Source organism: Pantherophis guttatus, chromosome 2, assembly GCF_059756535.1.
Source record: "Pantherophis guttatus breed Tessera chromosome 2, ASM5975653v1, whole genome shotgun sequence".
NCBI lineage: Eukaryota > Metazoa > Chordata > Lepidosauria > Squamata > Colubridae > Pantherophis > Pantherophis guttatus.
In genome coordinates, this window is record NC_142064.1 from 111,741,950 (window position 1) to 111,767,173 (window position 25,224).

The following is a 25,224-nucleotide window of genomic DNA, read 5'->3' on the forward strand; positions in this document are numbered from 1 at the left end:
ATCAACTTCCTTAGTGTCTATTTTTGAATTTATAATTTCATCCATCTTCAGAATTATTTCTATAAAACTTTTCATATGTTGCTTCAGAATATCATACTTTTGTTGAATCAACTCTTTAATTTCCTGTCTAAAATTTTCAAGATTCAGATTCACAGTCTTATCATGTCTTGCCATCTCCTCCAGTAAAAATTTCTTTAGGTCTATGAGGCCATTCTTCTGCATCTGCAAACTCTCAACTTGTTCATGCGATTTATAAATGGGAGAACCCCCCCCCCCCAATGGCTTGGTTATCTGGCTTTGTTCAGCACCATCCTGCCACACAAAAGATTTTTTTTTCCTTTTAAAGAAAAAGACTTCTCTCCAAACAATATCAATAACAAATCCCTAAGAAGGAAGAAACATGAAATAAGAATTTTTCCTCTCACTTCTAACCAGCACTTTTGCTAGATACTTTGTAACTTTGTAACGTTATAAGCTATTCAAATGGAAGGACTTTCACTTTCAGCTTTTCTCAAGCCTCAGTCAGTCGCCATTTTAAACTCTCCTTTTTCCTCCTTTCACTCTTCTTTAACTTTAAAATCAGTCTTGGGGTTAGAATACTTGCAGTTTAGGATCCCCGATCCGAATTTCATCCTGCTTATTCAGATGATCTGTTAGTTTCATTGATTAGTCCGGTCCCAGCGCCTGGCTCTGCAAAAAGGCAGAGTTCTCCTGAAGCCCGGAGTAGCGGCGAGCGAAAATAGGAAGCCACAACCTGCTCGTCCCCAAGAGTAAAAAAAAAACTCTGGGGACTTCGCAGAGAGCTCTACCTGCCCTCGCCTGCTCTGTCTCACATTTCCCTCAGGAAATGGAGTTTTTCGAGCCGCCTTTCAGATGTAAAGGCGGCTCTTTACAGGCAACGGGGCTGGCGGTCTCAGAGGACCGTCTGGCGGCAACGGAAGCCAGACAGGAAGCCCGGATAGCTTCACTTTTTGAGTGTGTGTGTGTAGTGTTTGTTCGGCGGAGGACAGGTGGTTCCAGAGGAAGCTGACACTAGGAGCCAGTTTAGGAGCTTCATTGGGATTAGAGCCAGCATCCTTGAGTTTGGACAACCTGGGGGCTGGCATAGGAGCTTTCTGCTCTATCTGGGTGCTAGCCCCCTGTGCTCTCTTATTAGGTGTCTTGTGCCTTTTGACCTTTGCTTTTGGGGAAAAATAAGACAAATTGTTGATTTTTACAATATCGCAATTTCAATTTCAAAACTCTCCCTGAACTATCCTACACACTTTCCCTGGTCAAACCCAGAAAAAGCAGGAGCCTATTTTGATCATCTACAGCTACAGGTATCAAAAATGTAGGTGGAAAGCCACGAATGTATCAAAACTGTTTGGAAAGAAAGGGAATACATTCTGATGGTGATTTAGCTTTGAGTATTCAAACCAGACCAACTGTTTGCATATGTACAGCTTGATTGCTGCCAGACTATGTTTGATTTTGTAATCAGACAAAGAATTTTGGCAACCCAGATTGTTCTTTCAATCTTCAACTTGCTGACTACAGCTAAAAACAAAGTAGATTCTCTAAAAGAGTATTTTGCAAAATTTGCTGAGAGCCAATCACACAAAATTACCAATCCTGCCAAGACAAACAATCTGTGCCTGAATTGTGCCCCACAAATAGCCAACAAAGGAAAGGAGGACCCTACCCCAGAATATGGTCTAATGAAGGGGAAGGACAGAGAAAGTCTCACAAAGAAAAGCTAGAGGCAAACTCAGCTGGGAAGCTTGTAAAAGGCAAATGTCCACTACAAAGTAGTCAGGTAACTCTGCAAAACATAAATAACATAATAAACAGAGGCAGATGGGAATTTTTAAAAGTTATTTTCCAGAACCTAAGCCAGTCATTTTGCTGTGAAAGACAACTGATGGACTTACAAAATGGCTTCCACCTTCCCACAACTGCAGTTGAGTCCTGCTGACATTTAAGCAGCCTAAAGTTCTCAGCCTTGAAAATGAAACCCTTCCTAAGCATCTTTTTGATCTTCCCATTTCTGGCTCAATTTGCCCAAGAAGGTACTGGCATTTTGACATACACATGTAATACTCTCCAAGCAAACAACTTCAAGTTTCACAATACCTTTACAATAGGTCTCTAACTTTAAGCAAACAACTTGCATAATCCTCAACAATATCATCATTTAATGAACCTCTGGACCAGGCAACTAATGTGGACTTATTCCCAGAATTCTCCAGCCAGCATGTAAAGATGTTCTTAATGATGTAACATTATAATTTCACCCATGGAAGACATTAGCTCTGGCTTAGTTCACTTTCTTATTCAAGTAACATCTGAATCTGCCTTGATCTTCCACCCTCTGGATTGCTTTCTTTCTGCCTACAGCCCATTACCATTCAATTTTTTCTGTTTCCCGTCCCTGCAGCAGATCTTGAATTTCTGCCCGGCACTGGTCTTGATATTTGGGGTATTGAGCCAAATTGTATAGAATCCAGGACAAGCCACTTGCTGTAGTGTCATGGCCTAAAACAAAACAAAAGTTACATGGAAACTGTCCAGGGCAGGACTACATGATACTTATCAAAAGGGATCCCATTTGAAGATTTTTGTTTAAGATAAAAATGCCAAAGATTCCCAAGAAAATTATTCTTCATTTACATTTGAAAAAGTAGACCACAACCTACTTCACCAAGAATATGCACCAAGACAAATTCCTTGTGTGTCCAATCACACTTGGCCAATAAAGAATTCTATTCTATTCTATTCTATTCTATTCTATTCTATTCTATTCTATTCTATTCTATTCTATTCTATTCTATTCTATTCTATTCTATTCTATTCTACTCTATTCCTCCCAGCCACAGCCGTCATATGCTCTTCTAAAGACAGCAGTGAGTCCAGGAGGATACCCAAGTTGCGAACCCCATCCGTGGGGGCTAACGACTTGCCCCCAATAATCAGTGATGGTGCCAACTGACTATATCGGGATGTCGGAAACCACAGCCACTCGGTCTTGGATGGGTTGAGCCTCAGTCTGTTCCTCCCCATCCAGATCCGTATGGCCTCCAGGCACCGGGACATCACTTCAAGGGCATCATTGGGGTGGTCTGGGGTGGAGATGTACAGCTGGGTGTCATCAGCGTACTGGTGGTACTTCACTCCAAAACCACGGATGATCTCGCCCAGCGGCTTCACATAAATGTTGAACAGAAGGGGCGAGAGGACCGATCCTTGCGGCACCCCACATACAAGGGGCCTCGGGGTCGACCTTTGCCCCCCTGTCAAGATACAATACATCTATTGTATATGGAAGAAATGGTACAGGGTCTCTGCTTGAGCAGGGGGCTGGACTAGAAGACCTTCAATGTCCTTTCTAGTTCTATTCTGTTCTATTCTATTCTATTTCTTCATCTGATTTTCATTTAGTAATGGCCTATATGACTCATAGGGATCTAATTGTGCACATTCTTCTAAAACGCCAATGAACAAGTCTAACAATTAAAGGGACACAAGCAGGGGTAAAATTCAAGATTTTTCCCTACTGGTTCTGTGGGCGTGGCTTGGTGGGCGTGGCAGGGGAAAGATACTGCAAAATCTCCATTCCCACCCCACTCCAGGGGAAGGATACTGCAAAATCTTCATTTCCACCCCACTCTGGGGTCAGCCAGAGGTGGTATTTGCCAGTTCTCTGAACTACTCAAAATTTCCGCTACTGGTTCTCCAGAACCTGTCAGAACCTGCTGAATTTCACCCCTGGACACAAGTCAGTTTGTTATGATCCTTCTGTATCCAGAACAGTGCAGGGACATTGGTTTTGAAAGATAATCATTGTTCCAGAAGCTGAATGATCTTAGTTGGATAGGCACAGTGCAAAGACCAGGTAATCACTCTGGTCTGGAGAAGAGGGCCCAGACACTGGAAACCACAACTCCTTTTGGATACAAATATCAGCCTGTTGCAGCTCATGGAAATAATCAACTGATAATACAGGGCAAATGGACTGCCCCACAGTTTGGGCCTTAATTCAAAACATTGTGCTTAGGATAAGTCCTTTTCCAGGGGCCTGGCATGGGGAAGAGATGCAAACAGTAGGATACATCACAGTAGTGAAATGTAAAATGTGTTACTACAGGTTCTGTGGCTGGGTGGGTGGTGGTGGTAATGTGACTGGATGGGCATGGCCCTTTTTTTTTTTCTAAAATCATTTTTTCTACAACCTCTTCAGCTGAAGAGGTTATGAAAAAATGCTTTTAAAAGGTTCTGACAATCCCAGCTGAGTTGCCTGATTGTCAGAGACGTTTGTTTTCTTTTAAAAGCATTTCTTCGGCTGAAGAAAAAATGCTTTTAAAAGTAAAAAAAAAAGGCTCTGATGATTGTGCGGCTCAGCTGGGCATGGGGGGAGGGCAGGGATTTTTGCTATCGGTTCTCCGAACCACCCACCGTCATCGCTACCAGATCGATCCAGTCTGAACCAGGAACATTTCACCCCTGATACATCAAAACTGGGACAGCACCAGATAAGGCAATTAACAACATATAGCCTCTACATTGAACAAGCCATTGATCAGTCAAAGCGGAAGCCACAAGTAACTCTTTCCTTCTAGACTTGCAGCATTCTTGCAGCTTGGAATGGAGGCCCCATTTCTCCAGTTTTTGTTTCTGAGAAATCCACTGCATGCATGAGATTCATTCACCCATCTCACCTTCAAACATGAATGTGTCAGCTTCAGCTGCTATGTCTTCATCAGACAAATGTTGACCCTCTTCATCCTACAGTGAAAAAAATAGATATTTATTTAGACAAGACAGCCTGGGAATCTCACTGTGGTAATGTTGTTCCCTTAATCAAGAGTCTCACACAGCATGAACTCAGCATCTGCCATCCTCCCACTCTGCTATAAACAGCCTTGACTGGATTTGTTGGGATCCCCATCTCCAGAGCAGTTCAGAGTTTTTTCCATATATCTTGATGGCTTTTTGCAAAAGTGGGGCTTCTGTTCCAATGAAACCTGCAGACCGAAACCCTAATGTCTCTATTAGTAAATAGCAGCATTCTACACAGGCCTTTTCAAGAGGAGAAGCTTCTTCCACAGCATTTCTGCGATTAATCATGTGAAAACACAGCATCATTCATATGAATTCATTCTTCATATGTGATGAAGAACAATGAGCATTCAGATAATTAAACTGCCCTTTGCAAACTAGGAAAAGCTTTTTTAAAAAACTGACTAACAATTACTGCAGTTTTTCAAATGGTGTTCAGTGAAATACTGGGGAAATATTAGAAGTTGATAGGGATCCATGTGAGACTAAGGCAAAAAGGAAAAAAAAAATCTTTAGCAGAGCCTATTTTCTATCAGAAAAAAAAAGATCTTTGCCTCTTGGTCAGGGATTCTATGACATTTTTTAGCCAACATTTTCAGAAAAAATTGGAAAACCCCTGAACTAGAGAAGCTCATTTCTTCATAGCATCTTGCTTTATATTTTGTACTTTTTTTTGCTATTCTCATAAGTTGGAAAGCAAATGGGAGGCTAGCATTTTTTAAACCTGTCTGGTTAAAATCCTTCTTTAACCAAAACAATTTCAAAACCAGAGAAGGAACATCACTCTAATACTGAATTCTGATAATGATTTTAACTGTTTTCCCTCAAAACACATAACCTACACATAAATCTGAAATCTGCTTCATTGAAATCTGCTCATGAGAACCTTTATTAAATTTATTCTGTTCTTCCCTAGCTTCTTCCAGAATGATGTTATAGTGAATCCTGTCATTGTGTGCCCTCCCCAGGCAGCTGAAGTTTTCTTCCTATGTTTCTTTATTTCTTGAAGGAGACAACTTAAAATGGGAGGCTATAACCCAGGATACTGTGTAACCTAGCACCAACACGAGCTTGTATGATTGCAAAAGAATTAAGAGTTCAATGTCGAGGAGCCTAGTAGGAGGGAATGAGCACTATAGCTATTCTTCTGTCCTGGAAATACAAATCAAGAGTGCATTTACTTTGTTTAATGAATCCTATGTGCAAACTTAAATTAAATATTGTGTTTATATTGCAAACAGGGTTGGAGGAAAAGCTGAAACCAGCTGTTGTCTAAAACAGTTAAACTGTTAAAGTGGGGTACCACAAGGTTCCGTCTTAGGCCCAGTACTCTTCAATATCTTCATAAATGACTTAGATGAGGGAATAGAAGGGGAACTTACCAAATTTGCAGATGATACTAAGCTGGCAGGAATAGCTAACACCCTAGAAGATAGGCTCAAGATCCAGATGGATCTTGACAGACTTGAACACTGGACCCTATCTAACAAAATGAAATTCAATGTAGAGAAATGTAAAGTTTTACACTTAGACAAGAAAAACCAAAATTACATATATAGACTGGGTGAAACCAGGTTTTAACTGTGAGAGAAATCTTGGAGTCTTAGTGGATAATCAACGAAATATGAGCCAGCAGTGTGCAGTGGAAGCCAAAAAAGCCAATGCAATCCTAAACTGCATTAACAGAGGGATACAATCAAGATCAAGTGATGTACTAATACCACTCTTAGTAAGACCACACCTAGAATACTGCATCCAGTTTTGGTCACCACACTATAAAAAAGATGTTGAGACTCTAGAAAAAGTGCAGAGGAGAGCAACCAGGATGATTAGGGAACTGGAGACTAAAACATATGAAGAACGGTTACAGGAACTGGGCATGGCTAGTCTAGTGAAGAGAAAGACCAGGGGAAACATGATAGCAGTGTTCCAATATTTGAGGGGCTGCCACAGAGAGGAAGGGGTCAAGCCAGGGGTGAAATGCTCCCGGTTCGGACCGGATCACCCGATCTGGTAGCGATGAAGGCGGGTGGTTTGGAGAACCGGTAGCAAAAATCCCTGCCCTCCCCCACATGCCCAGCTGAGCCGCACAATCATCAGAGGCTTTTTTTTTTTTTACTTTTAAAAGCATTTTTTCTACAACCTCTTCAGCCAAAAAATGCTTTTAAAAGTAAAAAAAAAAGCCTCTGATGATCGCGCGGCTCAGCTGGGATTGTCAAAGGCTTTTAAAAGAAAAAAACCTTTTTTTTCTTTTAAATGCCTCTGACAATCCAAGCTGAGTTGCCTGATTGGCAGAGGCTTTTTAAAAAAACCTCTGCCACTCAGGCAACTCAGCTGGGATTGTCAGAGCCTTTTGAAAGCATGTTTTTACAACCTCTTCCCCGAAGAGGTTGTAGAAAAAATAATTTTAAAAGTAAAAAAAAAAAAAAAATTGGCCACGCCCACCCAGTCACATTACCCCCTCAAGCCACGCCCAGAGAACCGGTAGTAACAAATTTTAGATTTCACCACTGGGTCAAGCTATTTTCTAAGGCCAGACAAGGAATAATGGATGGAAACTGACCAAGGAGAGATTCAACCTAGAAATAAGGAGAAATTTTCTGACAGTGAGAACTATCAACCAATGGAACAGCTTGCCTTTTGAACTTGTACGAGCTTCATCACTGGAGGCTTTCACGAAGAGATTGGACTGCCATTTGTCGGAAATGGTGTAGGGCTGTGTTGGCAAACCTATGATATGCATGCTGGAAGTGGCATGTAGAGCCATCTCTCCGGGCACGCCAGCTGTCACCTGTTGCTCTTCCGGGTTCCAGCGCACATATGCGTGCTCGTCTTTGCACTTGCATGCATGCCAGAAACGGGAAGACCAGGTGACCAGTGTGCATGTGCATCCTGGCACGTAGATGTGTGCTGGGGAACGGCTATTCCAGTTTCTGGTGCTCCTGTGCGTGCGCTCCAGGGAGCTCCTCTTCCGGTTTCCAGCGCTCCCTGGCCACACACTCCCATTTCAGCACTTGGTGCTGAAAAGGTTAGTCAACACTGATGTAGGGTGGGGGGGTTGGACTGGATGACCTACAAGGTCCCTTCCAACTCTGTTAATCTAATCTAATCACATCTGAAAAAGAGTTAAATACATACATACCTTGGCCGACAACAGAACATCAATGAAGTCAATGGTTTTGCTCTGCTTTGATATGAGCCAGGCATTCTGGCCCAAGCGGCTTAGTGCCATTCGCCGTTCCTGAATCACATTCGCTGTGAAACGATGCACAATTTTACATGCACGACGGAAACGGTGGCCATGGGGTGTCAGGTAATAAACCCAGTCAGATTGCAAATACAGTTTATTTTGTCGCTGCACAACAAGAGAACTAAGCTCCAAGATGGCCACAATATAGTCACTTGATTTCCTGGAATGTATCCAATGATTTTGTTATAAGAAAAAAATAAGAGAAATTCAATAGAAACAAGTACTTAGAATTCAGGAATACAGTACATTTTTCCCTAAGAAATACAAGTAAGTCTTAACATTGCTCAGAGTATACCATTGGTCTGAAAAACAGAATGTTAACATATCTATATAACACAAATACAGTAACTATTCTTTGTAGTGTTTCTTTTACACTTGTAACATTCATTAAACAACACTAGTATGTTAGAAAAATATCTGTGGTAAGTATTGACCTGGAATTCTTTTTATTTCCCAATATATGTGATATAACAGAAACATATGCATTCATCAGAAAGTCTCAGTTTATTTAAGGGATCTAACTTCCAAAGGATTAACAATGCAATTCTATGCATATTTATACAAAGATAGCAAGTATGGTGAGGCTGAAACGTGGCAAAAGTTATTCTGTTTACGATATTCTGGATCAAAGAGATCATTCTCATCACTTTGAGAAATGTGAGTTGCTGTTCTGAAAATGCCGTCTCAAAGATTTTTAATATCTCACTGTAAAAAAAGAGTTTGCTTTCTCTAAGAAAATATTCCAGACACATCTAAGTTACTAAGATATTGGGAATCTTTTTGAATGGGTAAGTAAGAATATTGTAGTATTACTATTTTTATAGAAGCCCTAATGTTTGAATGCAATTTTAATAGCATTAAACTTATCTATAAAGGCAATGATTATTTCCAAGTTTAGGCTCCCAATCTGGGGCAGAGGTTCCCCCACTTGGAGGCTGGGGATACACGTAACATGTTTTGAGAGGATAACAGCTTTGATGCAAAATGCCTGGATCCATAACATTCTCTTTTTCCCCATTGAGTTTGGGGAAATTGTTTGGGAGAATTCTTTATTTTTAAAAATGATGCTAAACTTAGTTTAGGACTTAGACTACAGATTTCATGTGTTTCTTGCCTCATCATATTGAAAAATACATGCCAATTATTTATCACTGAAATGAAATTGCAAAAAATTGAGTTTGCACCCTCTGTGCAGCCCTGGCTTCAGTATGCCCATGTATTTGGAAAAGGAATTCAGTTATTGGCCTCGAAAAATATAACATATATGCATGCTTATCTTCCTTTTATTGCACTTCTTCATGCTGCTGATTTACTTACTCTTGACAGTTGCTATTAGAGCTGAAAACACATTTCTGCAAGCTGTCTAGAGTCATGAGGCTGATGTGCTTAAACATGTCAAGAGAAATAGGGCCTGCTGAGATCAGTCTGTGCCACTTGGCCTGTAAAAAGATGATATGCAATACATAAAACCTAGAAAAGGAACAAAATGATACCAAAGTCAGGGAGGTAGCCCAGATCTTGCACAAGGCCAAGGCAGATGTGATTCAGGATGAGCAAAAGGCTATGCAAATGCCTGGGGAATAAACCAAGGAGAGAGAATACTGATATTTCACATCTGCATATTGAACATATAAAGAAGGAAGATAGAACAGAGAAATGGAGAAGTACACAAATTTATTTTACTTAGCATATGATATCTACAGAAACCATTCAATCATTGATGATGATGATGTTATGCTTTCAGTCACGTCCGACTCTTAGCAATTATCTGGCCATCTCTCTCCACATCTTGTATAAACACAAATATATGTTTAAATAAAGCAACAGCAAATACATGTATGTAAAGTGTATGTACAATAAATAAAATATTGAGTTAGGATAAAACCATGATAAAATTCCCTAATATGGCACCATAGAATCTCAATAGGATAGATGCTATAGTTCAATATTTAAGGAAATTATCCATCTAACTGCTTCTGGTGTGGCTACAAAACTAGTGCAAAAAGAGATCATGTTCAATATCTGTGCATGAAAAACTGTTCAGTTGTACATATAGATAGACTGCACCAACAATGCAGAGATGCAGAGACATTTAATGAGTATGGAAATGGGAAGAATGCCCAAGTTTTAGAATAGCTTACATGCATGATGTCTGTACTCTGATTGAAGATTTTCACATAAGGTTTCAGGATATCAAAATGAAAAGCAGGAGTGAGCAAACGCCGGTGTCGAGCCCACTTTGTCCCACTGCTCAGTAATAATCCATCTCCTGTGGTAAGAAAAATGATTGAGGCAAAGGATTGATTGAGGCAAAGTTCCTCTTCACCGGAGGAACTGTCTGCATCTTTCCATACAAACTAAATCCGACTTCTCCAATTTGGTATTCTCTAGATAAATTGGACTACAGCTTCCAGATTTCCCAACCAGTAGGCTATACCAGCTGGGCAATTCAGGGATTTGTGATCCAACATATCTGGTGCAAACTGGCCTAAATCACCAAATCTAAAAAATAGTTTATTGAAGCAGCCCTGAAGATGGACAGTAAATAAAGCTATTCTGCCTTGGATCTATCAGTGTCATGGCCCCCTCAGAGCCTGGTTCGCAGGAGGAGGAAGATTTGGAACTGGGACTGTCCGACAGTGAAGGCACTCCAGGGGCTGAGGACGATGCTGTCCCGGGATCCTCAGGCATTGGGGGAGGTGGTTGACCAGGCGGAGAGCTGCCTGCCTGCACAGACACAGAGGAGCAGTGGTGCCTATAGACAGTCAATCTCCTCTGATGAGGAACAACTATTTACTCCATTGATCCTAGCACAAGGATCACCAAGGCTACTCGGGAGAAGGTCACTCCACCCCTGCTTACAAGGAACACCTGGAGGGAAGTAACTTAAGAAGAAGCCGTGGGGAGTTAGTTTTTGCCAGGAACACTTGTTTGCTTTGGCTTACACTCACCTGGCTTTGATTCGTGCCTGTTTGCCTTGCCTGAAAGATTGCTCTTTGCATTTTGGTTTGGATCTAGCCCTTCTCTTGTTGCCTGCGTTTTGCCTCTGCTTCACTGGGGCTTTGAAACTGCTTCTTTTCTGTGACCTGTTTCTTGTCCTGAGGACTGCCTTTGTATTGTGCCTGGACTCTGTCTAGTGGATTGTACTTGGAAACTGGACCTTGCCCCAGTGGTGGGATTCAAATAATTTAACAACCAGTTTTCTGCCCTAATGACCAGCTGGGTAGTGTTATTGGGTGATAATGTGACTGGGTGGGTGTGACCAACTCAACATCACTCAAGTCGAGGGGCGCCACAACCGGCCCCTCCACTCACAGCCACTCCTCGTTTGCCCTGAGAAGATAAGGCTGACGCCACTGGAGAGTGCCCGTTGGTGACAAGACAGCTAGCCCTAGTTGGGTTCCTAACTGCAGCCAGGCTGATCAACTGGGCCGCATGGTCGGGTCAAGTGCGAGAATCAGAGAGCAGCAGGCTGGGCTGAGGGGAAGTTCTGCCCCAGCTCTGGGTTTCCGAGGATATTGACACACACCAATGGTCCTTATCAAATTTATTAAGTAGCAAGAATAAACAAGACCGGCAAAGGTTGGCAACCAGCCCAGAAAACAAGATATGATAAACCAAAATACTCTGATCATAAATACGAGTTGTTTCCAGCAAGAAAGCACTAGCTGCATGCGACTTAAATAGGCTAAGGGAGTGGCCAATTATCCTCAAGCTCTACTCTCGAGTAGACCTCCTCCTCCTGAGTAGCCACTCCTGCCTTTTGGCAGCCCTGCGTGCTCAAGCATTGAGGAGAGGCTCCTCCACCGCTCTCTCCACTTGAAGGAACCTCTGGAGGTTCTGAAGGCCCTGGCTGAGTCTCTGGCTCTGGCACCACATCCTCTTCAGCCTCCTCGCTGTCCATCGTGAGCGCTGGCTGCGTAGGCTGCTAGCGTGATACCACACCAGCCTCCTCTTCGTTGGGATCAGCCACGATCCGTACAGGCTGCTGGCGGGCCACAACAGGGGACCGCATGGGAAGGCAAGCAAGCAGGCTGGACCACAGGGGCTGTGTGGGAGGCCATGGGGAGGGCAGGCAAGCAGGCTGGGCCATGGGGGCCATGTAGGAGGCTGAGGGGAAGGCAGGTAAGCAGGCTGGGCCACGGGGGCCGCAAGCAAGCAGGCTGTGCTGCAGGGGCAGGAAGCAAGCAGGCCATGGGGACCACGGGGAAGGCTTTGAGGAAGGCAGGCTGGGCTGGGTAAGCTGCATGGGAGGCAGCTGGGCAAGAAGCAAAGGAAGGCTCACCGGGCAGAGATTAGCTGGGCTGCGTGGTCGAGGCAAGTGAGGGAACCAGAGAGCAGCAGCAGCTATGCTGCGGGCATGACTCTAGGCAATGGCTAAGGAAGGCAAGGCGAGATCAGGAATGACTGGGAGGAGAGGGGCCAGCCAGTGATGTGATCAGCTGGTTCTCCGAACTGCACAAAATCTTAACAAACGGTTTTCCTGAACCAGTGCGAACAGGCTGAATCCCACCTCTGCCTTGCCCTGGGAGCATGCTCCTACTCTGTGAGCTTTCTTTGTACTATGTGGCTGTTTGGGAATTAGAGTGGCTGCCTGCAGGGTAGCGTGGGGGTGGAGCCTTACTGGTTGTTGGAGGCCCTTTGGCTGAAACATATATTAAGACAGAGGTATTAAACTCGCATCGTTATGGCATCATCACATGATGTATTGTGACTTTTTCCCCCTTCGCTAAACCAGGTGTGGGCGTGGCCACCATGTGATGCATCCAGCCCACGGGCTGTGAGTTTGACACTCCTGTATTAAGGGAAAGAACTCTCTAGAGGCCTGCCTGGCCTTTATCATCTGGGTCATAACACAGTGGCTTGTGATAATCAGAGACAATATTTCAACATACACAAAACAAATCATTTGAACTAACTATAAAGTATATATTGGCATGTGCTCCACCTGTAAGATACCCTGAGCTATACAGTTAGTACACATGAAGTAGCCTGATATAGCCAATGCCTAGAGGACCACAATGTGGAAGGGTTTTCTACAGAACTATAGAGATTGAAAGCATTATACATTACACAAACATACTGTATTTCAGAGAGATCTTTAATGCTACCCTGGGGTAAATATAAAATCTTGGAAGCTGTAAGAGTTTCCCAGCCTCATTTATATTAATTAAGGCAGAGTTTCTCCCAGTGATTTGAAATACTTCTTCCCAGATTTCTCTCCACCTGGCTTAAATTGTCAGCTAATCCACCTGCTGTCTTTTGACTGGTTATCCCAGGTCTCTCTCACTTTTCCCAACCTCAAACTTTCACAGTAATGATAAAAAAGGATGGAGACTTGGAGAGGCATGGTGTATGTTAATATAAACTGGTTTTTCCTGTTCTCTTTTACTTATCCCATGACTTCAGTTTTGCTGATGTAACACTTTTACTTTTTTCTGGACTACATGTATATGCATGCCCATCATGTTATACCATTTCAGGGGAAGCAACTTTATGTTGTTTACCCTGAAACAGTATAACAGTATAGCATGATGGGCATGCATGTACGTGTAAGTCCTCACTTAATGACTATTCATTCAATAACCATTTGAAGCTACAATGGTGTTGTGACCAGCCTTCAAAGTTCCAGCTATTCCAGTATCCCTGTGGTAATGTGGATAAAATTTGGGCCCACTCACATTTACAACCCCTACCACTGCCCCTCACCCCCAGCTGACTTTTGTCATTGTCTTCACTCTTCACTGAGCTCTGCTCTGCTGGGCTGACCCATCTGGCCATTCTCAAAATAAGGCCCTGGTTGTGTTGGTGCAAAAGAAGGAAAAGAGACACATGAAAGAAAGTGGAGCAAAAGAAGGTTCCAGCCAATAGTGGTATGTGGTGTGGGCAGGGGAGGACAGGGCTAGATGGTGTGGGCAAAAGGGCAGAGATGGGGGAAGATGGGGAGAGCTGAAGTGGAGGCAATCCCTTACCTTCTTCCAAGAATGGCTTGGATCCAGGTGGCTCCTTGCCTATTCACTCAACAATAGTAATTGGGATTGCCAGAACTGCTGTGGAGCAGTCACATGACTTTTCATTCAAAAATTGCAGAATTTAGCAATGGAGTTGCCAGTCCCAATTAGGATTGTTAAGTGAGGACTATCTATATGTCTATGAGTAGTACTTTTCTTTAAAAAAGCATTTTATGATCCTAAAATTTCTGTTGCCTGTCATTGTGTGTTAGAGCAATTTTGCATAACAATCTATTAATAAAGTGAGAGGTATTTTACCAAGCCAGGGCTTCAGGAAGCCATAGAAGAATTTGTCCTTGGGAGCAGTATCAGCTGCAGAGAAAAACAGAGAAACAGTTTTCCTGGTGCTCTCTTTAAAAACAGTAAAATAGTTCCAACCTCCCAGTTCTGAGAATAATATTCCTAAAATATCATGTTCCTCAGCAGTCATATATGAGCCAACAGTGCGAGGTGGCAGCCAGAGAAGTTGCATTAACAGAAGGATTCAATCAAGATCAAGTGAGGTACTAATACAGGGGTGTCAAATTTGCAGCCCGTAGGCCGGATGCGTCATGTGCTGGCCTCGACCCCGCCCAATTTAGCGAAGAGGAAAAAAAGTCCCGATACATCATGTGACACCACCGTAACAAAGCGAGTTTGACACCCCTGTACTAATACCACTCTATAAAGCCTTGGTAAGACCACACCTAGAATACTGTATCCAATTTTGGTCACCAACTATAAAATAGATGTTGAGACTCTAGAAAGAGGGCAGAGAAGAGCAACAAAGATGATTAGGGGACTGGAGACTAAAACATATGAAGAACGGTTACAGGAACTGGGCATGGCTAGTCTAGTGAAGAGAAGGACCAGGGGAGACATGATAGCAGTGTTCCAATATTTGAGGGGCTGCCACAGAGAGGAGGGGGTCAAGCTATTTTCCAAAGCACCTGAAGGCCAGATAAGGAATAATGGATGGAAACTGTTCAAGGAGAGATTCAACCTAGAAATAAGGAGAATTTTTCTGACAATGGGAACAAGCAATCAATGGAACAGCTTGAAGCTTTCAAGAAGAGACTGGACTGCCACCTGTCAGAAATGGTGTAGGGTCTCCTGGGGGTAGGTGGGTTGGATTAGATGACCTACAAGGTCCCTTCCAACTCTGTTAATCTGTAATCTGTAAGAATTAAAAGAAAAGTGGTCTTTCCTAAATGCTTATCTTATTACTTCTCTGACAAGTGTCTTGCCCTTTGTACCTTAGCAATCATTAGCTCTTTGCTTGGCTAATCAGGCTGGGGCAATGCCACTGCAGGAATTAAGCAATAAGAATACAATTGATATTATTGATAGGTCTGTCATCAAGGAAGGAAGAAAACTTCCTTGGAGGGTATTTTCTCCATGTATTTTCTTTGCATCATTTATATAGGCTTTGTTCAAGTGTAACATCACTAAAGCTCGTGTTTAGAATGTGTTTCAATTTCCATTTTTAAATTCTGCAATCAATCTCATACAATCTGATACAAAAGAGGAGATGTAGGAAGCAAACAGTCAAATTTCCTTCAATATAGCCAATGTTAAAATATTTTGCTTCATTCTGCATTTGTAAATTGAGTTTGATTTCTCCTTTAATTACTAGCTTCTTCTAGTTCCCTGGTGTCCAATTTTTAAAGTCTTATTTAAAAAAAAGAATTCAAAAGAAAAGCAATTCCCCATGGAAGGATTCTTTATAATTAATTTCAAAATCTTACTTCTAACTTATCTGGACCTTTAATCCATTTTCAATTTTCTAAAATAAAAGTTTTGCTGTTTATAAAAAAAAAAATAAGTCCTTAAATTTTATTTAAAATGTCATTTGCTAAGGACTGAAGGAAACTCGCCTGATAGTATAAAACACATCATTCCAAAGATTCTTAATAGCAGAAAAGCAGTAAACAAGCAATTTCCAAAAGTGATTTAAAAAAGTGTAAGAAGTCAGATCCTTTCAAAGGTCCCAACTAAGGTTTAGCTCTTGTCTCCCGGAGCTCTAAATCAGCTGGAGACTGTCTTGCAGTCTCCTCATGAGGAGCAACTGTCTAGACCAGTTGTGGGTGTCTTAAGTTAATCATTTCTTCCCCAGGAACCATCTTAAGTTCACCATTTCTTCCCCAGCAGTTCTACTTATAGGCATTTAGTCTTTCTTGATTTGGACCAACTACTGGGTCATTGTGATTGATTGCAGTAATAACCTAATAAGCATACAGGGATCAAATGAAAATTCATTTACCACAAAATACTGCATGCAATGATAAAGATAGCACATAAGACAGAAGGAAAAAGAAGTAGAAATATCCAAAAGAATACTATGGATTTCTACTAGGCATTCCACAACCTCATTGACATTTGACACATTGATTTTTATCAGTCTTCCCAGCATAACCTTCATCAGATATTTTGGCTATTACCCCAGAATTCCAATCCAGAACATCTAGGAATGTCCAACTCCTACCTTGGAATTAAAGTCATCACATTTTGTGAACAGCCAATTAGGAAACTGAGGTGTGCATGTCAAAAACCATTATAGTATCACAACTATGGGTGTGAATTAGATCATCCTTGGTTGGGTTCCCAGGAAATGTTTATTAGCTTAGACTGGTATCTCCCAGCTTGCAGTAGAAAAGGAGTGAATAAAGAGTTTGAAAATAAGGCCACATTTGGCTTTTAAGTAGGATGCTTGGCACAATATTCCAAAGATCTGTGGTTGCAGATCAAGAAAATCAAAGGTTAATGTATTCCAATGTCAATTTAAATAAAATGAAAATTTAATTGATTCCATATCTTTGTTTATTATGTATTTCATACTTTCCTCACATATCAGAGAGATTATGATTCAGAGAGAATGTGTGATTCAGTGGCATGTCGAGAGATTTTAGGATCAGTGTTGAGCATTCCTGATTTTACAGAGTGGTTTTGTGGCTTACAATATATATATGAAACATTTTTATATTCGTAATATACTGTGTATCATATATGTTTATATATATATATATATGGCTAAAATCAAGATCAGCAGTCATAAAGGAACAAATGCAATTCATAAAATTCTTGAGTTCTTAGAACTCTTCCAATTCAACCCCAGGAATCCTCATACTATCCCTTGAAAGTAGCCCATGTTATGATTGGAAACAACACCAAGATGTCACACGGAAGGAATGACTGATGTATTAAATGTTTGTTTTAAAAAATAAAAAACTTTTTAAAAAAAGAAAGTAGCCCATGTTGAACTGCATAGCATAGTTAATCATCAGGAGTTAAACCACAGGAAATGTTTTATGACATTTGTACAATGTCATAAACTGCTTTATGATAATTTTTACATCATAAAATGTTTTATAAAGCTTGCCAAATTTCAGTTCTATGGGAGACCTGGGATTTTGGACACTTTCTATAAACTAGTCCATTTGAGGATCCTTGGTTCAAAAATTGTGGCTCAATGATGTGCTGTTTCATCCAGTTAAATGTTATAGAAATGAGAGTTTTAATAGTATGTAGGCAGATTAACACAAATCCAAATTATGAAAAAAAAATCCCAAGAACCTTAAAATTAAGGTTCCCATTGCTTTTTTCATTAAAAACCTGTAAAACTAGATTTGGGTTTGGGGTGAAGCTCCTAATCTGAGCCTCTCTGCAGCAATGTAAAACTGTCTATTGGTTTGTTTTGGGTTCAGTGATCCCTGCCACAGAGATTTATGAACACTTGCTTATGGCCTAAATTATATGGTTTTATCTACTTGTGGTTTCATCCACGTACCACATTTAAATAAACCAGGTCTTTTGCAATGTGAATTCAACCTGGGCACTCAGCAAATGCCTACTGGGCTCTATAGAGTCTCTGCCAATTAATTGTGGACTCCCCCCATCTATTTCCAGTTTTCCCACCATTCACCACCACAGTACCTGATGCTGTCATAACTTGCTTGATATAATCAGGATGAACCAATGATAAGACTGGGATAAAGGGTCCCATCCACACCATAAATATCGGGGAGAAGGTGCTTACAATCTGGACCAATTTGGTCAAACCCTCTTCAGTGGGTGGAATCTGCAATGAATAAAGGCAATGAATGCTGGTGCAAGCAGGAGGAGAAAGTTATAAAGCTAGTTGGCTGAAGAAAGAAAACAGACTGGAGAAAGAAGGTACCCTATTGAATTTAGTGTTGTGGTTATGTCCACATGTCAAAAGCAGGCATCTATAGTTCTACTAAAATCTATTGAGCAATAGAAATGCAGGCCTTGAGCCCTAGAGGCACTGACTAAGAATGAAATCATCTCCTTTCGTTTTCATCAAGTCTTAGGCAGGCTTGTCCAAGTGCAATCTACAGTTCCACCAGGTTCATTTTGTAGATGTTTTTCATGTCCTTTCAATTAAATAATGCCATCCATGGTGAGCAAGGAAGAGTGCTTTCTCTGTTGTGGTGCATGCTCTTTGGAACAGCATTCCCCTGATTTCCATGTGTCACCCACCATCCTGAAGTCCAAAAGTCTTTAAAAATCTGATTATTCTCACAGGTCCCAGCTGTTTTGTTCTGATGGGGTTTTTTTTTGGAGGGGGTAATATACAGAGTTCATATTTTCTGGACATACAGAGTTTCTTCTGTTCGTTATTGGTTCTTTTTAAATGTAAGTTATCCACAGTGGCTCTGGAGTCAGGTAGCCTTTAAGTTTAAATCTAACTAAGAGTGAAATAAAATATAATAAAATGTTATTGGACAGAAGAATGCAAATAAACAATCAAAACTAGAGCTTGGTTTCCTTAATCATAAATAAATTAAGCCAAATCAGTGGAAAAGAGGCAAATAGGATTGGGAGCATGATATGAGGGCTATAGGGCTTTTAGTTCATACAATGGTTCCACCAATGCACAATTTATAATGGAAAGCACTTCTTCTCTTGCAAAACAGCAAGGACAGCTTGGGGAAAGGAATCTGCCTGAAAGAAAGGAATAAATTAACACTCTTTTCCCTTATCTTCATTAAAATAATCAGCTCTTTTTTGTTCTCCTCCAGCACTTTTTTAAAGCATGCCAGGACAAGTTATGTGGCAAACATCACATCTCAGTTGTCCTTGTCAGTGGCATTAATTTGGTTGATTCCTTCTTGGCTTCAGGGAGGCTTCCCTGTCTGTTCAGCAGTTTCTATCAAGTAGCTTCCCTTTCAGGAGAAGAATCCACAAAAAGGCCCTGTCTGCCCCAGGGTGGGATGCATGAGCAAATACAAAAGAGAGGTTGACATGTATCTTCCCAAAAGAGCCAAAATTTAGAATGAGAAAAACCTGGGGCCTATTGGAGAAAGGATGAAGTATATATATTCAGACCCTTTAAAATATCCCCTTTCCAACTAGCAAGATTAGCTAGTTGCTGCTTCTCTTGCATTCTCAACAGAGAGCTGGAACAAATTGCATGACAATGATTCATCCTTTCTGTGTCTGGAAACACTGGATGAAATGGCATACTGTGATGAAGGCAACAGTCACCTCAGGAATGAGGGAAAAGGACAGAAACAGTGGGATGGGACACAGCTATACGATACACAAGGCATATATGATGCAATTTCTGCACTGGTTTTACTCTAGCATAATAGTCAATCCCTATTTAGCACCAATGAAGACAAACTTGTGCTCTTCCTTCCAGCCTCTTCGTTTAGGAAATGCTCTCCAAACCAGTAGCCTCATCAGATACCACTGAAATACCTGAAGGGGTATCATCACTTTTTAATAAATTGCAGGAAGATTGTGTTCTTACAAATGAGTAAAATAAAAGAGGAAGGGGAGCCTCATAATTTGCATTTTATGTGCTCTGCAGTAGTACTGTCAGAGGAGCTACTTTATTGCAAATAGCTTGGTTGCCCTGTATCTTCCTGGAGAATAATAACAAATGCTTGAACGTCCTTGACTCACAACCTTTTGTTTAGTGACTGTTTGAGGCTACAATGGCACTGAAAAAAGTGACATGCCCAGCTTTCACACTTAAACAACCATAGTAGCATCCCTGATCATGGTTACATGATCAGAATTTGGACACTTGGCAACTAGCATGTAACGATGATAGTTGCGCTGTCCCAGAATCACGTAATCACCATTTGTAATCTTCCCAGTCAGCTTCCAAAAGCAAATCAAGGGGGGAAGCCATATTTGCTAAATTCAGTTTACTGCACCATTCAATTAACAACTGCCTTGCTTAGTAACAAAAATTTGAGGCTCAGTTGTGATCATAAGTTGAGGACTACCTCCATCATTTTTTCACAAGGTTTGGTTTTGGTTTTTCCTCCACTCCTCCATCCCCTTTTTCCACAGCTCTAATTCTAGGCAATATAGAAGTTATATAAAGTTGTTTTCATGTGGGTAGTTTCTGTTGTGGCCCCGCCCTCTGAGCCTGTCCCATCAGAGGAAGAAAGCTCCGAGCATGAGGAAGAGGAGTCAGCCAGACCTCCCTCTCCAGGCCCCTCCCCTCTGGCACTGTCCCTGGTGCTGGTCGAGGGAGAGGAGATTAGCAGGGAGACAGGTGGCTCGGATCAGAGTGACGGAGAAACATCATTCCTGGACGCATGCCTCCGAAGGCGTGATAAACGATTGCAGCAGCTCAGGAGGCATGCTAGGGATTAGAACTGAGTCACTGGACCACACCCCAGAGACTATATAATAGAGGGTGGTGGTCAGTGATCCTTGTGATGAACAAAACTAACCTTGGATAGTCACTAAAGCCTCGTTCGGAACTGCGGAGAGAAAGATTTATTGTTGTCGGACATTTGGAAGCTGAGTATTTGTCTTTCTGTTTTTCTGTGAAAATAAAGGCACTTGGCAGACGGTGTGTCTATCTCTGCCAAGTTGGAGATAAAGAAACTGGGTGCGTTCCAAAGTGTTTCCTTAACTCTCGGCTGGCTGTGTTTGTGTGTGTGTGTGGACGGGGACAGATCAAGTTTCTATCCTACCCTCTAGGTCAGTGATGGCTAATCTTTTCATCACTGAGTTCTGAAAGTGCGTGTGTGCACCCATAATACAATGCGTGTGCGACCCCCCCTGCTCTCCCGTGCATACATGACCCCACATGCGCCCTGCCCCCATGCATGCATGTGCAACCCCCCATGCACTCCCACCCCCGCGCATGTGCACGTTACCCCCACATGTGCCCCACCTTCACGCATGTGCATGTGACCCCCGCACATGCGCTCTGCACCCCCACATGCACATACATCTCCCGCATGCACCTCGCACCCTGCGGCAAGAGATCCAAAAACCAGCTGGACAGTGGGAGGTGCATGCACATGCACAGTGGAGCTGAGCTGGGGTAATGGCTTGTGTGCCCGCAGAGAGGGCTCTGCGTGCCACTTGTGGCACGTGTGCCATAGGTTCGCCATCACGGCTCTAGATAGATGCCATAATATGATATACTATCTATGGTATTTAAAATATGGCTACAAGGCACATATCAATAAGTAGTATTGTATTAAAAAAATCAATTGCAAAAAATTGGGGTTCCCTCATTTTTGGGAATTTCTATTCTTGGAGAAAAAGTAGAGTAAATGAATTCCATTAAAAAGGATGTTGATTAGCAATGAGCATTCTTCTTACTTCTTAGAAAAGACCCCATTAAATGCATGCTATAGAGCAGTGGTTCTCAACCTTCCTAAACCCATTAATACAGTTCCTCATGTTGTGGTGACCCCCAACCAGGGGTGGGTTCTAAAAATTTTTACTATCGGTTCTGTGGGCGTGGCTTATTTTGTGGGCGTGGCTTGGAGGTCATGTGACTGGGTGGGCGTGCCTAGCTGGTCATGTGACCGGGTGGCCATGGCTATGTGTATAGGGACTACTCAGAGGGCTGAAAAAAGTCATTTCTGACAGATCCTCACACTTTTGACTGGTCCTCACACTTATGACCATCCTCACATTTATGCCCGTGCAGCATTCTTAACAACCATGTCAGTCATTTCACAACTGCTTCTCTTCACCATGGTGACAAGATAGGGCAAAAAACGTAAAATGTGAGGACAGTCGTAAATTCGAGGACTGGTCAAAAGTGCGAGGACCAGTCAAAAATAACTTTTTCAGCCCTCTGAGTAGTCCATGTGCACAAAAGCACTACCCAGACGGCTGAAAAAAGTGATTTATGATAGGTCCTTGCACTTTTGACTGGTCTTCGCACTTATGACTGGTCATCATGCCCATTGTAGCATTCTTAACAACTGTGTCACTCATTTCACAACTGCTTCTCTTCACCATGGTGACAAGATAGGGCAAAAACATAAAATGTGAGGACAGTCATAAGTTCGAGGACTGGTCAAAAGTGCGAGGACCAGTCAAAAATAACTTTTTCAGCCCTCTGAGTAGTCCATATGCATAAAAGGATACAGCAAGAGAGAGGGATGAAGGGAGGGAAGGGAAATTAGAGTAGGATTGAGGGTAAGAAAGGGAGGAAGAGAGGAGGAGAAGGAGAAAGGAAGAGGAAGTAGGAAGGAGAAGAAGAGGGGGGGAAGAGAAAGTAAGAAGGAAAGAAAAGAGAGAGGTGGTAGGTTTGAGGAGAAAGATTGCTGTACAATAAAAAAGATGAAAGGGAAGAAAACCAACCCCAAACAAATATAAAGATATTAAGATAAAGAATGAATTGTTAAACTTTAAAGAATAAAAGAGAACAAATATAAATAAATAGCAATAATTAGAAACACGCATACAAACATACAATGTATTTTCTTTGAACAGAGTATTTGGCTTGTTCACAAATTTAACCAGTGTTTAGTCATTTCAATTAAATTTACAATGTCTATATTTCCTTTTTGCCATATTTATTCCTCATCTATTTTTTAAAAAAACCAATATTACCCTTCATCCTCATCTCTAATCTTAATCAAATTCAATTTTTCCCTTCTATTCTATATTATACCCCTTCCCATTGTCATCTATTTTTATATCCATCCTCACATTGGTTAATTATGTAATTATGTAATACAGTTGTTTAATACAAATTCAACATTTTAATATAAATCAATTAGTTATATAACTATCTTTTTTTGTATATCAATCAATATGAACATGAATATTCCAATTATTTCCATGCAATCCAATTTCTTACAAATAATTAATTATATTTACCAATAATAATAAACCAAATAATTTCCCCCATATATTCCTCCAAACCACAACTTAACCATTTCTGCTTTCAACACAATATACAATTAATAGTATCTCAATTATTACAATTCCCTAGTTAAATAGAGCTTTTTTTCTTTTGTGTTTTAAAATCTTGAACCTCTTCTTTTGCCTAAAGTTCCCATTGTTTGCAGTTTTGCACCTACCTTTTTTGGTGAGGAAAAAGAAAAAGAAATATCTCTCTGCCTCATTTTGTCACTTGCAACATAACCCTGCTTTACTTTCAGTTTTGTTTTTTTTAGCATAGCTAGGGGAAAAAAAATCTGCTCCTCTCTTTGCAGCTAACAGAGCCTTCCGCAAAACAGCTGAGAGCAAATCAGCTGAGAGTCTGGAGGCTGATCAAATCTACTTATGGTAATTAACCTATGCTGAAGCTGAAAGGGGCTGTTTTTTTCTATTTTTGCAGGCACTGGTCTTCTCATTTGTTTTCTTTTAACACTGATCAGCTATAGGGCGGCCCTTTGAAGCCCCGCGGCAAGAATTTAAACGGTTTGTTTCCCTCTAGCCATCAGCTGGGACTCAGGAGGCAGCAATAGATTGGAAGTGGGCGGGGTAAGCGAACAGCGAACGGCAATCCAACAGAGGCAGAGGGTGAGGGTGAGTGAAGGTGTGGGGGGGGGCGAGAGAGGGTTTTGGCGACCCCTGTGAAATGGCCGTTCGACCCCCAGGTTGAGAACCGCTGCTATAGAGTCATTGCTGCCATCTCTTTCTTCTTTTTCTTTGCAACAGCAATAGCAATAAGATTTAGATCTATATAATGCTCCATAGATTACAGCACTTTCTAAGCATTTAAGAATCAGCATATTGCTCCCAAGAATCTGGGTCCTCATTTTATCAACCTTGGAAGGATGGAAGGCTGAGCCAACCTTGAACTGGTCAGGATCAAACTCCAGGCAGTGGGCAGCCTGCAATAATGCATTCTAATCACTATGCCACTCTTCTGTTCCACCACAATGAATAACCTGGCCATACAAGTTGCCCAGCCAATGTAAGAAGACGACAGAGGTAGTATGCAGAGAAGGGCTTTTTAAAAACACCCCCATCCATCCTAGTAGACTTTCCTCCCTCTCTCCATCTGCCTCACTTCCAAGTTTGAATACTTCTACTACAAGATCCAAACACTCCTGTGCTTGTCTGTTTATTTTTTAAATGGCACCAATGTCTGGAGAAATGCATTTGTGCACAGATATGAAGTTTTTTTTTTTTTTTTAAATGTGCAGCTGGTCACAACCATCTTTCCGTGTTATTGAATGCTCTTTTAGAAATCCATAATTTCTTTCTAACTAGCAATTAGCTTTCCATCAATTCTTGTTCTGACTATTTCCCTTCTGCTGGAATTGAAAGATGTAGTATCCTTGTGACTCTGTGTGTCATAGGCCTCAAGGTTGTGGTATGATGTAGGAGAAGCATCTGTGAGAAGCATTTCAGATCTCCTTGTGCAAATGTTTAGATGTTGGCATCTTTCCATTCCTTATACTAGCTGCACTTACCGTTCCCACGTGGCCTAGGAACCAATTGCAGCGAGGCGGCTGTGGAAAGCTGCGGAGTCTCTGGCAGTTGACATAATAGCAGTAGCAGATGTCAAAGATTTTTAAACACTGTTGGATGAGGAGGACCAGCAAGCACAGCAGCAGGCTGGAGATAACCATGGTTCGGAACAGGGTTTTCTCCACAGTCAGTTTCTCTAGCAACAAGTCTGTGAGGGGCAACATTCTGGGATAAAAAGAAAGTAGATGAAGCATAGAACAAAATTATTGGAGTAACTTGTACATTTGGCAAAAGAAAAAGACCTTTGATCATGAGTTAGAGTGGCCACCTTCAAATCCCACCTCCTGTAGGAACCCAAGTTAAAGCACTCCAAATTTAGTCTAATGAAGAGAAGGCTCAATGGAGATACAATAACAGTTTTCCAATAATTGAAGAGATGTCACAGGGAAGAGGGGGTCAATTTATTCTCCATAACACCCAAGGGCAGGACAAGAAGGAATG

General features: G+C 41.6%; 1 protein-coding gene across 1 annotated transcript in view; it reads right to left on the bottom strand.

Annotated features, from left to right (window-relative positions):
- The window catches only part of LOC117677548 (ultra-long-chain fatty acid omega-hydroxylase), a 103,195-nt gene that overhangs the window by 71,711 nt on the left and 6,260 nt on the right, over positions 1-25,224 (bottom strand). The window contains exons 2-9 of the mRNA XM_034437828.3: positions 24,726-24,948; positions 17,992-18,136; positions 14,338-14,391; positions 10,210-10,337; positions 9,386-9,507; positions 7,961-8,228; positions 4,698-4,764; positions 2,388-2,517 (exon numbers count right to left, since the gene is read on the bottom strand). Of these exons, the coding sequence (XP_034293719.1) occupies positions 2,388-2,517; positions 4,698-4,764; positions 7,961-8,228; positions 9,386-9,507; positions 10,210-10,337; positions 14,338-14,391; positions 17,992-18,136; positions 24,726-24,947 (1,136 nt within the window). The 5' untranslated portion in view covers position 24,948. The remainder of the gene's footprint in view (positions 1-2,387; positions 2,518-4,697; positions 4,765-7,960; positions 8,229-9,385; positions 9,508-10,209; positions 10,338-14,337; positions 14,392-17,991; positions 18,137-24,725; positions 24,949-25,224) is intronic.